We start from the raw sequence: 13,633 nt of genomic DNA, 5'->3' as shown, positions 1-13,633 counted from the left end.
CAAAAAGTTCAATGTTGGTTTCATCTGACCAGAGCACCTTCTTCCACATGTTTGGTGTGTCTCCCAGGTGGCTTGTGGCAAACTTTAAACAACAATTTTTATACACTTGTTATATCTATAAGAAATGGCTTTCTTCTTGCCACTCTTCAATAAAGGCCAGATTTGTGCAATATATGACTGATTGTTGTCCTATGGACAGAGTCTCCCACCTCAGCTGTAGATCTCTGCAGTTCATCCAGAGTGATCATGGGCCTCTTGGCTGCATCTCTGATCAGTATTCTCCTTGTATGAGCTGAAAGTTTAGAGGGACGGCCAGGTCGTGTTAGATTTGCAGTGATCTGATACTCCTTCCATTTCAATATTATCGCTCCTTGGGATGTTTAAAGCTTGGGAAATCTTTTTGTATCCAAATCTGGCTTTAAACTTCTTCACAACATTATCTCGGACCTGCCTGGTGTGTTCCTTGTTCTTCATGATGCTCTCTGCGCTTTTAACGGACCTCTGAGACTATCACAGTGCAGGTGCATTTATACGGAGACTTGATTACACACAGGTGGATTGTATTTATCATCATTAGTCATTTAGGTCAACATTGGATCATTCAGAGATCCTCACTGAACTTCTGGAGAGAGTTTGCTGCACTGAAAGTAAAGGGGCTGAATAATTTTGCACGCCCAATTTTTCAGTTTTTGAAATGTTAAAAAAGTTTGAAATATCCAATAAATGTCGTTCCACTTCATGATTGTGTCCCACTTGTTGATTCTTCACAAAAAAATACAGTTTTATATCTTTATGTTTGAAGCCTGAAATGTGGCAAAAGGTCGCAAAGTTCAAGGGGGCCAAATACTTTCGCAAGGCACTGTATCTCTGACCTTTTTAACCTGTCTCTCCTTTCTGGGGAAGTTCCCATTACTTGGAAGGTAACCACGGTGCGTCCTTTATTTAAAAGGGGATATCAAGCTGATCCTAACTGTTATAGGCCTATTTCTATGTTGCCCTGTTTATCAAAAGTGTTGAACACACTGACTGGCTTTCTTGATGTCTATAGTATTCTCTCTGGTATGTGGTTTCCGCTCAGGTTATGGATGTGTCACTGCAACCTTAATGGTCCTCAATAATGTTGCCATTGCCAAGCAATGTTGTGCTGCTATTTTATTGACTTGGCCAATGCTTTTGATACGGCAGACCATTCCATTATTGTGGGCCGGCTAAGGAGTATTGGTGTCGCTGAGGGGTCTTTGGCCTGGTTTGCTAACTACCTCTCTCAAAGAGTGCAGTGTCTCAGCCACTGCCTGTCACCAAGGGAGTACCCCAAGGCTCGATCCTAGGCCCCATGCTCTTCTCAATTTACATCAACAACATAGCTCAGGCAATAGGAAGCTCTCTCATCCATTTATATGCAGATGATTCAGTCTTATACTCAGCTGGTCCCGCTCTGGATTTTGTGTTCAACACTCTACAGCAAAGCTTTCTTAGTGTCCAACAAGCTTTCTTTGCTCCTAACCTTGTTCTGAACACCTCCAAAACAAAGGTCATGTGATTTGGTAAGAAGAATGCTCCTCTCCCCACAGGTGTGATTACTACCTCTGAGGGTTTAGAGCTTGAAGTAGTCACCTTATACAAGTAATTGGGAGTATGGCTAGAAGGTACATTGTCCTTCTCTCAGCACAAGCTGCAGGCTAAGGTTAAATCTAGACTTGGTGTCCTCTATCGTAATCGCTCCTCTTTCACACCAGCTGCCAAACTAACCCTGATTCAGATGACCATCCTACCCATGGTAGATTACGTAGACGTAATTTATAGTTTGGCAGGTAAGGGTGCTCTCCAGAGGCTAAATGTTATTTACCATTCGGCCATCAGATTTGCCTTCAATTATCCTTATAGGACACATCACTGCACTCAATACTCCCCTGTAAACTGGTCATCTCCGTATACCCGTCGTAAGACCCACTGCTTGATGCTTATTTATAAAACCCTTTTAGGCCTCACTCCCCCCTATCTGACACAAACAACACCCGTTCTGCCAGTCACATTCTGTTAAAGGTCCCCAAAGCACACACATCCCTGGGTCGCTCATCTTTTCAGTTCGCTGTAGCTAGCGACTGGAATGAGCTGCAACAAACACTTAAACTGGACAGTTTTATCTCCATCTCTTCATTCAAAGACTCAATCATGGACACTTACTGACAGTTGTGTCTGCTTCGCATGATGTATTGTTGTCTCTACCTTCTTGCCCTTTGTACTGTTGTCTGTCCCCAATAACGTTTGTACCATGTTTTGTGCTGCTACCATGTTGTGCTGCTGCCATGTTATGTTGTGTTGTCATGTGTTGCTGCCATTCTAAGTTATTTTTTATTTTATATTTTATTTTTAATCCCAGCCCCCGTCCCCGCAGGAGGCCTTTTGCCTTCTTATAGGCCGTCATTGTAAAGAATACTTTTTCTTAACTGATTTGCCTAGTTAAATTAAGGTTAAATAAAATGCGTTAAAAGTCTGGCAAGTGTCTGTTCTCTATCACTGTCATTTTAGACAGTTGGTAGTGTGACTCATGACGAATGAGGGAGCTACAGGGTGGGCCCACACCTTGTCACCCTCTCTGTGCTGAGCAGGGTGGAGGAACCAGAGGAGGAGACAAGGTCACTGCTGCTGTTTTTACAGGACATTATGGCTGTGAGAATGTACACATTAGAGGTCGACCGATTAATCAGAATGGCCGATTTTAATTAGGGCCGATTTCAAGTTTTCACAACAATCGGAAATCTGTATTTTTGGATGCCGATTTTGCCTTTTTTTAATTTATTTTTTTACACCTTTATTTAACGAGGCAAGTCAGTCAAGAATACATTCTTATTTTCAATGACGGCCTAGGAACGGTGGGTTAACTGCCTTGTTCAGGGGCAGAATGACAGATTTTTACCTTGTCAGCTCAGGGATTCAATCTTGCAACCTTACGGTTAACTAGTCCAAAGCTCTAACCACCTGCCTCACGAGGAGACTGCCTGTTACGCGAATGCTCTAAGAAGCCAACGTAAGTTGCTAGCTAGCATTAAACTTATCTTATAAAAAACAATCAATCAATCATAATCACTAGTTATAACTACACATGGTTGATGATATTACTAGTTTATCTAGCATGTCCTGCGTTGTATATAATCGGTGCGCATTCGCGAAAAAGGACTGTCGTTGCTCCAACGTGTAACCATAAACACCAATGCCTTTCTTAAAATCAATACACAGAAGTATATATTTTTAAACCTGCATATTTAGCTAAAATAAATCCAGGTTAGCAGGCAATATTAACCAGGTGAAATTGTGTCACTTCTCTTACGTTCATTGCACGCAGTCTGTTACAGCGTATGTGCAACAGTTTGGGCAGCCTGGCTCATTGCGAACTAATTTGCCAGATTTTTATGTAATTATGACATAACATTGAAAGTTGTGCAATGTAACAGCAATATTTAGACTTTGAGATGCCACCCGTTAGATAAAATACGGAACAGTTCCGTATTTCACTGAAAGAATAAACGTTTTGTTTACGAAATGATAGTTTCCAGATTCGACCATATTAATGACCCAAGGCTCTTATTTCTGTGTGTTATTATGTTATAATTAAGTCTATGATTTGATAGAGCAGTCTGACTGAGCGGTGGTAGGCACCAGCAGGCTTGTAAGCATTCATTCAAACAGCATTTTTGTGCGTTTTGCCAGCATCTCAAGCATTGCGCTGTTTATGACTTCAAACCTATCAACTCCCGAGATTAGGCTGGTGTAACTGATGTGAAATGGCTAGCTAATAGCGTCTCAAACGTGACTCTCTCTGAGACTTGAAGTAGTTGTTCCCCTTGCTCTGCATGGGTAACGCTGCTTCGATGGTGGCTGTTGTCGATGTGTTCCTGGTTCGAGCCCAGGTAGCGGCGAGGAGAGGGATGGAAGCTGTTATACTGTATACTGTTACACTGGCAATACTAAAGTGCCTATAAGAACATCCAATAGTCAAAGGTATATGAAATACAAATCGTATAGAGAGAAATAGTCCTTTAATTCCTATAATAACTACCACCTAAAATGTCTTACCTGGGAATATTGAAGTCTCCTGTTAAAAGGAACCACCAGCTTTCATATGTTCTCATGTTCTGAGCAAGGAACTTAAACGTTAGCTTTCTTACATGGCAAATATTGCACTTTTACTTTCTTCTCCAACACTTTGTTTTCGCGTTATTTAAACCAAATTGAACATGTTTCATTATTTATTTGAGGCTAAATTGATTTTATTGATGTATTATATTAAGTTAAAATAAGTGTTCATTCAGTATTGTTGTAATTGTCATTATTACAAATAAATAAAAACAATCGGTCGATTTAATCTGTATCGGCTTTTTTTGGTCCTCCAATAATCGGTATTGGTGTTGAAAAATCATAATCGGTCGACCTCACATTAATGTCATTGTGTGGCGTAGCAGTATTTGTTGATCAAATATATTGTGTTAACCTAGTCAGTTGTACAACTGAATGCATCAACTGAAATGTGTCTTCCTCATTTAACCCAACCCATCTGAATAAGAGAGGTCTGGGGGGGCTGCCTTAATCGACATGCACGTCATCAGCGCCCAGGGAGCAGTTGTCGTTGCGCAAGGGCAGAATGGCATATTTTTCCACCTTTCCGGCTCGGGGATTCAAACTAGGCGTACATACAGCATTACTGACTGTCACAATTGCCTATAATAGGCTTCACCCTCTGTCAGAGTTGGCCAGTTCAGGTGTAATCACAGACAGATTGATGTGCTTGGTTATGTGCTTTCTAGTTGTAATTAGATGTAAAGGCACAACTTTAATAAGTGCTGCTACCCTAGCTGTTATTAGCGCTGTGTCTCTAGGTGAACCAAACTGAACAAAAATATAAACGCAACATGCTACAATTTTAAAGATTTTACTGAGTTAAAGTTCATATAAGGAAATCAGTTAATTGAAGTAAATTCATTAGGCCCTAATCAATGACAGAGAATACAGATATGCATCTGTTGGTCACAGATACCTTTAAAAAAAAAAAAGGTAGGGGCATGGATCAGAAAACCAGTCAGTATATGGTGTGACCAGAAATTGCCTCATGCCATGCATCACATCTCCTTTGATTTGAGTTCAGGCGGTTGGTTGTGGAATGTTGTCTTACTCCACTTCAATGGCTGCGCGAAGTGGCTGAATATTGGCGGGAACTGGAACACGTTGTCGTACACGTCAATCCAGAGCATCCCAAACATGCTCAATGGGTGATGTCTGGTGTGTATGCAGGCCATGGAAGAAATGGGACATTTTCATCTTCCAGGAATTGTGTACAAATCCTTGCGAGATGGTGCCGTGAATTATCATGCTGAAACATGATGTGATGGTGGTGAATGAATGGCACGACAATGGACCTCAGGATCTCATCACGGTATCTCGGTGCATTCAAATTGCTATTGATAAAATGCAATTGTGTTCGTTGCTCGTAGCTTTTGCCTTCCCATTCCATAACCGTACCGCCACCATGGGGCATTCTGTTCACAACATTGACATCAGCAAACCGTTCGCCCACACGACGCCATACACGCTGTCTGCCTTCTGTCCAGTACTGTTGAAACCGGGATTCATCTGTGAAGAGGACACTTCTCCTTCGTGCCAGTGACCATCGAAGGTGAGCATTTACCCACTGAAGTAGGTTACGACGCGGAACTGCAGTCAGGTCAAGACCCTGGTGAGGACGACAAGCACGCAGATGAGCTTCCCTGAAAAGGTTTCTGACAGTTTGTCCAGAAATTCTTTGGTTGTGCAAAACCACAGTTTAATCAGTTGTCTGGGTGGCTGGTCTCAGACAATCCCGCAGGTGAAGAAGCCGGATGTGGAGGTCCTGGGTAGGCGTGGTTACACATGGTCTGTGGTTATGAGGCCGGTTGGGAGTACTGCCAAATTAGAGAAAGGAACATTTAATTATCTGGCAAACGTTCTTGTGGACATTCCTGCAGTCAGCATGTCTATTGCACGCTCCCTCAAAACTAGACATTTGTGGTATTGTGTTGTGTGACAAAACTGCACATTTAAGAGTGGCCTTTTATTGTCCCCAGCAAAGGGTGCACCTGTGTAATGATCATGCTTTTTAATCAGCTTATTGATATGCCACACCTGTCAGGTGGATGGATTATCTTGTCAAAAGAGAAACGCTCACTAACAGGGATGTAAACAAATTTGTGCACAACATTTGAGAGAAATACGCTTTGTGTCCGTACGGAAAATTTTGGGGATATTTTACTTCAGCCCATGAAACATGGGACCAACACTTTACATGTTGCGTTTATATTTTTGTTCAGTATAGTTCAATTTGTGCTTTGGATAATGTATATTTATGAAGCAGACTTCATCGTTATTATGCAATTATCAAAATATCCCCAGCTTAACTTTTGATAAATGCTATATCACAAAACTAGTGCTATCAATATTCCCAGTAGTACCTCAAATATCCGATGGCTATACAATAATGTATCTCTTCCTTTTACAAAAACGGGTGCGGGTGTGGAAAGTGCATGAGCCTGTTTGAAACTGGCACCAGCTTATGCAACGCTCTGCAAAGTTCATCTCACTGTATGGGGGCTAGTGGAAACCTGGGTCTTATCACATTGCAAAGTGCAGGCTAGTTGTAAACAGGTTGATTTCTGGGCTTGCACACATGCTGCATCAGATGTCATGTTAAGAAACAAGTCAACTCGGCAGTCACGCTTTGGTGGAATTGGTTTACAACGGGAGAATGTTGTCTGACACTGGCAATGTGCTAAGCTTTTTTTTGTCAAAGCTTTTTATCCAGCCTATTGTTGCTCTTTGTTGATGTGTGACGTGTATCTGAAATAGTTGTGGTGTTATCAGGTCCGGTAGTGTCTGTGTTTCGTCTGTGGAGATAAGCTCAGCTCTCGTACTGAGATATGTTCCTGTGGATCCACGCCCCTCCTCAAGTGCTCTCTAGTCCTATATAGTGCAATTATCTTATCTCCTCCTCTATGGCAGAGATAGCGTTATCCTCCAAATCACACACCATCCAGTTGGCTCTCCAGCCTGAGGGGGAGAGGGAGGCTGCTCCTGATGTGCTGTTGATTCTGTTTCCATAGACTTGCTGTGCAATGAATGTGTCTGTGGCATGGGGTGGGGTGGAAGTTAGTGTTACATTGGCTGGGGTTAGGGTTCTCAATCCTGCACACAAAGAACCTGCAGTAATAAGTAGTGCTCGACACACACACAGACTGTTGTAAGAATATCATAGCTGTTCCGGTGTCTGGTTATGACCTATCCCTCCTCAATTCACCATGTTGATCTCTCTCAATCACTATCACCACCCATCACACACCAACACACATCCACAGCTCCAACTGAAGACCCTGGTAAAGGAATGATTACATTTTTTAATTGACTAGGCCAGTTCCCTGTCCTTATGCTGTTCTGACTCGGTTGTTTTTCTCCCTTGTTTTGTTGCAGTATCACCGAAACCAAAGGAACATGAGGCCCTTGTGGTGGCGCCTGGCCTCGGCTCTGCTCACCCTGCTGTTTGAGCAGGAGGCCATCGCTGGAGGGGGGAGAGCAGGGTGGAGGTGATGGAGAGGACCAGCCCATCCCAGACTACCCCTCTCCCACAGGAACTGGACTCCAAATGGCACTGTCAAATTTAACACGGGTCTGTTGGGGAAAAATTACAAAAGAGAAAAGGTCCCCGCGGGACGGAGACAACCATTTTTTACGAGGTTGTTTTTTTCCAAGAAGATGCCATGTTGTTTCACGAGATTCCTCTACTGGACGATGTCCGTATTTTGGTAATTGTTTGATGTAGTATTTTGTACAGTACATTATTCCTGTTGAATTTGTTTGCACTTCCGTATGTGTACATCTTGAATGACCTCCATGGTCCCGGGAATGCCTTGTCAATGTCTTCTACCACAACCCAATGACTGTTGACAAGAACCAAGCAGAAGAAAGAAAGAGATGGGAGGGATCTGAAGAAGGGAAAGAAGAGTGGTTCATAGGGTTTTCTTTTCTGAAATTTCCAGGAAATAATTGGTCAAACTTGATAACTTACTAATTTCCAAAGATGCAGTCTCTCAGAACAAAGCATTTTTCACCTCAACCTTCTCCTCAATGGGGTTGTGTATACTGTTATATTACATGTTGATTATTCTTTGCTCTTCCAGTCACTTTTATTGTTTTGATTTCAATAATTGTTTTCCCATTGTCACCAAAAATAATGAAACATCCAGTGGCTTCCGATGTGGTAAATGCCACTTTGTGGTGTGAAGGTAGATACAGTACATAGCCGCGGGAAATAGGGGTGCTGCAGCACCCCCTGATAAAAAAGTGTGTATATATATATATATATAACATTTTCTCATAACATTTGTGAACTAGGCCTTTATTACTGCTGTATTAGCAGAGAAAAATACTCTTTAGGACCCCCACCCCCCTTCAACAGCACTCCCAAAACATCTACCCGCAGCCATGATACAACGTCCAAAGCAAAAGTGGATCCCACGAGTTACTCAGAGAGAACACCAGGTTTTCAATCATAGTTTATTTCATAGTTATCTTTTACTAATTTCATAAATCCCCGAACTGGACCCCAGACATTGTAAGAGATTGTGCTGATCATTTTTTTTGTTTTAAGACTACCAGGCCCTTCAAGTGGAGCTATGTATCCACACTGTTTGCACTATAGTACATCAGTCAGGAGTAGATTCGGTTACAAAGCCAACCTCTGTCATTTAATGAAGGTTTTTAACTGTATCTGATTTGCAATGGTAACATTACAATGTTTTCATTCACATGACTAAGCTGTATCTTCCCAGGAAGTGACTGAATATGGCCTGTTATCATTAGAATAAAACATCTGAGGTACAAGTGATGCTGGTTAAATGAATGCCTCATTGAAATTCCAATGTTTTTTAGCCCTCCAATCGATGTGCTCTCTAACCCACTGTCAGAGATGCACTCTGTATTCTGGACACCAAAACAAACATGTGAAACATCTTCCCTCCTCTCAGGATTCTTGCATGGGCTTTTATATATATATATATATTTTAACCTGTGGAGTGATCTTGTATTAGTTCTTTGTCCTCAGATCCTGTGGTGTAACTTTTGAATAGAAATCACCACTGATAATCCAATTGACAAGAGAACGTGTCTGAGATTAGAAATGAACTGGTAGTATGCAAGACTGTAATTACTATTGAAATATGAATCTTTTTGAAGACACTGCTGTATTCTTGAAGATGCTGTTTGTTGTACATTTTATTGCCTTTTTACTTCACTTTTTGTCCATTTTGAAGTAGCAGTATATATCATGAGGCTGTAATTTCAGACACAACTCCTGTTAATACGGTTATGTTTGGTCCTACAGTACTTTACTTTTTGCCCATTTTGAAGGAGAAGTATACATCATGAGGCTGTAATTTCAGACACAACTCTTGGTAATTTGGTCCTACAGCCATCTTCTGTGTCATCTTCTGTCTGTATAATCAGTGCTTTCTTTCAACCCATAATTTAGAATGCTGGAGAAACAGGTAACTGCCAAAATCAAGGAAACACCCATATAAAGTGTCTTCATAGGGTGGTGTTGGGCCACCACGAGCCAGAACAGCTTCAATGCCCCTTGGCATAGATTCTACAAGTGCTTGGAATAATATGGTGTTTTGTTGATGGTGGTGGAAAACGCTGTCTCAGGCGCCCCTCCAGAATCTCCCATAAGTGTTCAATTGGGTTGAGATCTGGTGACAGTGACGGCCATTTCATATGGTTTACATCATTTTCATGCTCATCAAACCATTCAGTGGCCACTCGTGTCCTGTGGATGGGGACATTGTCATCCTATGGGGGCATAGCCATGGTAGCCAAAATAATGGCCTGCCCAACCTTTTTAAACATATCCCTTTAGCGTAATGGGATATTAATTCCTTTATTAACTCAGGAACCACACCTGTGTGGAAATACCTGATTTAAATATACTTTGCATCCCTCATTTACTCAAGTGTTTCCATTATTTTGGCAGTTACCTGTATGTTTCAGTGCCAGGGAAAAACAAATAACAGTTTCCCATGTAGAGTAGGATGACAAAGGAATGGAGTGGTTCGGTCCAATTCTGTTGTCTGCATCAGTTGAAATATATTAGATACATAACCATAGATATAAAGGTATACTTTAGACAGACTGGTCAGATGATGACGCTTGCTCTGTCTGTTGAGGCAGGGACTAATTTAGAACCATGTGGGGCAGTGAGAGATGAGCTGAACATCGCTGTTGTTGTTGTTTGTTGTTGTTGTTTCCTGCAGATCCTGAATGCTGAGCCAGTCACCGTAGCCTCCTGTCTCACTGTAGCCCTTAAACCGTCCCTAAACTCGCTTCTCTCGCTCTACTGTAGCCTACATATCTATGTGTACTGCTCATCCATTTCCTTTAGGACTTTTAGCGTTGTTCTCCGTTTTTTTATTTTTTATTTATTTTTTGTATATACCACCCTTTGCTACCGTATGGATTTTGTGTGCAATTTCTCTTCCTTTCGTTTTTTTTAAATGTGTATATAATTTGTTTGTTTGACTGTATAGAATGATGGTTATCTGCGCTGTGTTTTCCTTGAGGGTAGTCATCTCCAGAAATGGGCCCAATCGATTAAGGCATTTATATGAATCAACCATGTCACGTTAGCCATTCAGCAGATAGCAGTAGAATCTCAGTGTTCATTCTGGAAAGATCACAGATCAGTTTAGCTACAGTTGAAGTCGGAAGTTTACATACACTTAGGTTGGAGTCATTGAAACTCATTTTTCAACCGCTCTACAAATGTCTTGTTAACAAACTATAATTTAGGCAAGTCGGTTAGGACATCTACTTTGTGCATGACACAAGTTATTTGTCCAACAATTATTTCACTTATAATTTACTGTATCACAATTCCAGTGGGTCAGAAGTTTACATACATTAAGTTGACTATGCCTTTAAACAGCATGGAAAATTCAAAAAAAATTAATGGCTTTAGAAGCTTCTGATAGGCTAATTGACATAGTTTGAGTCAATTGGAGGTGTACCTGTGGACATATTCAAGGCCTACCTTCAAACTCAGTGCGTCTTTGCTTGTCATCATGGGAAAATCTAAAGAAATCAGCCAAGACCTCAGAAAGAAATTGGTTCATCCTTGGGAGCAATTTCCAAACGCCTGAAGGTACCACGTTCATCTGTACAAACAATATTACGCAAGTATAAACACCATGGGACCACGCACCTGTCATACCACTCAGAAAGGATACGTGTTCAGTCGCCTAGAGATTAATGTACTTTGGTGCGAAAAGTGCAAATCAATCCCAGAACAACAGCAAAGGACGTTTGCAAAGGAAACAGGTACAAAAGTATCTATATCCACAGTAAAACGTATTCTATATTGACATAACCTGAAAGACCGCTCAGCAAGGAAGAAGCCACTGCTCCTAAACCGCAATAAAAAGCAAGACTACGGTTTGCAACTGCACATGGGGACAAAGATCGCACTTTTTGGATAAATGTCCTCTGGTCTGATGAAACAATAATAGAACTGTTTGGTCATAGTGACCATTATTATGTTTGGAGGAAAAAGGGGGAGGCTTGCAAGCAGAAGAAACACCAATCCAACTGTGAAGCACGGGGGTGGCAGCATCATGTTGTGGGGGTGCTTTGCTGCAGGAGCGACTGGTGCACTTCACAAAGTAGATGGCATCATGAAGAGGAAAATTATGTGGATATATTGAAGCAACATCTCAAGACATCAGTCAGGAAGTTAAAGCTTGGTCGCAAATGGGTCTTCCAAATGGACAATGACCCCAATCATACTTCCAAAGTTGTGGCAAAATGGCTTAAGGACAACAAAGTTAAGGTATTGGAGTGGCCATCGCAAAGCCCTGACCTCAATCCTTTAGAAAAATTGTGGGCAGAACTGAAAAAGCGTGTGCGAGCAAGGAGGCCTTACAATCCTGACTCAGTTACACCAGTTCTGTCAGGAGGAATGGGCCAAAATTCACCCAACTTATTGTGGGAAGCTTGTGGAAGGCTACCCGATACGTTTGACCCAAGTTAAACAATTTAAAGGCAATGCTACCAAATACTAATTGAGTGTATGTAAACTTCTGACCCACTGGGAATGTGATGAAAGAAATAAAAGCTGAAATACATCATTCTCTCTACTATTATTCTGACTTTTCAAATTTTTCAAAAATAAAGTGGTGATCCTAACTGACCTAAAACAGGGAATTTTTACTCTGAATAAATGTCAGGAATTGTGAAAAACTGAGTTTAAATGTGTTTGGCTAAGGTGTCTGTAAACTTCCGACTTCAACTGTACATAACTACAGTATGACCATTGTCTGGTCAATGCTTTGGAGCTGGATCAGTACCCTGCAGATAATTTGCCAAAACATTTTTTTTTGTCACTGGGCATTGGTTATGGGTTCAATCATTTTTGTCTACTTTATCATTCTTCTGTAATAAACATGCACTGGAAAGTACTTTGTGTCTGTAGATCTGATGCGTCCCTGAGCAGTACAGTGTACTCTGGTTCGTTCTTTCAAATCTGTCATGTGCTGAACTAGCTGTGTGTCTGTAGTATAGCAGACCATTGACGATGCATAGAACAGTCTTTGATTTATTTGAAAGAGAAAAAAGCCGCCATGGTGCCCAGAAATGATTTTTCAGAGGGGGTTCTGAAGCTGTGTACTGGAGATAGACATATACTTGCCATATCTCAGCACTGTGCAAAGCTACAGGAACTCTATACAGTGAGTTTTGTATATTATGGAAAAACCGTCAGTGTCTTGATTTATTTTGTCCACTTTCTTTAAATGTACCTTTTTTTTGAGACCATTTCTTACTCATTGTCTTTCCTAACTTTTTTAATGTCTTTTCATATGAAAGGGTCAGCTTTTATAGGGACAGTTTTGAGGCTTTTAAATCGTTTTAATACCTGTTCGATCTTTTTAACAAGTCCAGTGAGATCAAGGGCTTTTTTGTATATAAATGAGCTTGAAACATTCCTTTTTTGACTGGTTCTGGTGTCAACATGTTTTCAACGATACCGTCAAAACGGAAACATTTATTTTTGTGTTGTGCTCCATATGATCTCTGAGGTTAAATCATAACCAAGAAACATTGTCCTTTTTTAGGAACCGATGAACTGTACATGTATTACTGACACCTGGAAAATGCCTTTAACTGCTCAGTTTCAACTAAGTCTTGATTATCACACACTCTCTGTACTCCCAAGAAAAGAGACCCAGCGAAAATGTAGCATTTTTGTGAACATTGACTGTGTGTTTTCAAGACTGTACTGTGCACTCATTTCTTTTTTTGTGTTTTATTTTTGTTGATACATTATGGAAGTAAGGACAATTTGTTATGTAGTGCAATATGCTGTACATATAAGAGCTTTGCTCAACAAATCTTTTTCTGAATTACTTGTTCTGTTTTATTGGTACTTTCTTTTCAATAAAATTATATTGAAAGTGTAAATGGCTTCAATTGTTTTCTCCCCAAAAAAGGTCCCCTGGTAGAACTACGTTACAGTTGAATTCAGAAGTTTACATACACTTACAGTTGAAGTCGGAAGTGTACATAC

At 40.9% G+C, this 13,633-nt stretch overlaps 1 protein-coding gene across 1 annotated transcript in view; it reads left to right on the top strand.

Moving 5' to 3' along the window:
* LOC110497960 (bcl-2-modifying factor-like) overlaps positions 1-13,527 on the top strand; it is a 29,508-nt gene extending 15,981 nt beyond the window's left edge. The window contains exon 4 of the mRNA XM_021574449.3: positions 7,492-13,527. Coding sequence (XP_021430124.2) covers positions 7,492-7,608 — 117 coding nt within the window. The 3' untranslated portion in view covers positions 7,609-13,527. The remainder of the gene's footprint in view (positions 1-7,491) is intronic.
* Positions 13,528-13,633: the final 106 nt, after the last annotated feature.

Source organism: Oncorhynchus mykiss, chromosome 19, assembly GCF_057628025.1.
Source record: "Oncorhynchus mykiss isolate SJ-2025 chromosome 19, ASM5762802v1, whole genome shotgun sequence".
Taxonomy (NCBI): Eukaryota; Metazoa; Chordata; class Actinopteri; order Salmoniformes; family Salmonidae; genus Oncorhynchus; species Oncorhynchus mykiss.
Note: the sequence above shows the minus strand (reverse complement) of the source record. Positions and strands in the feature narration are given on the sequence as shown.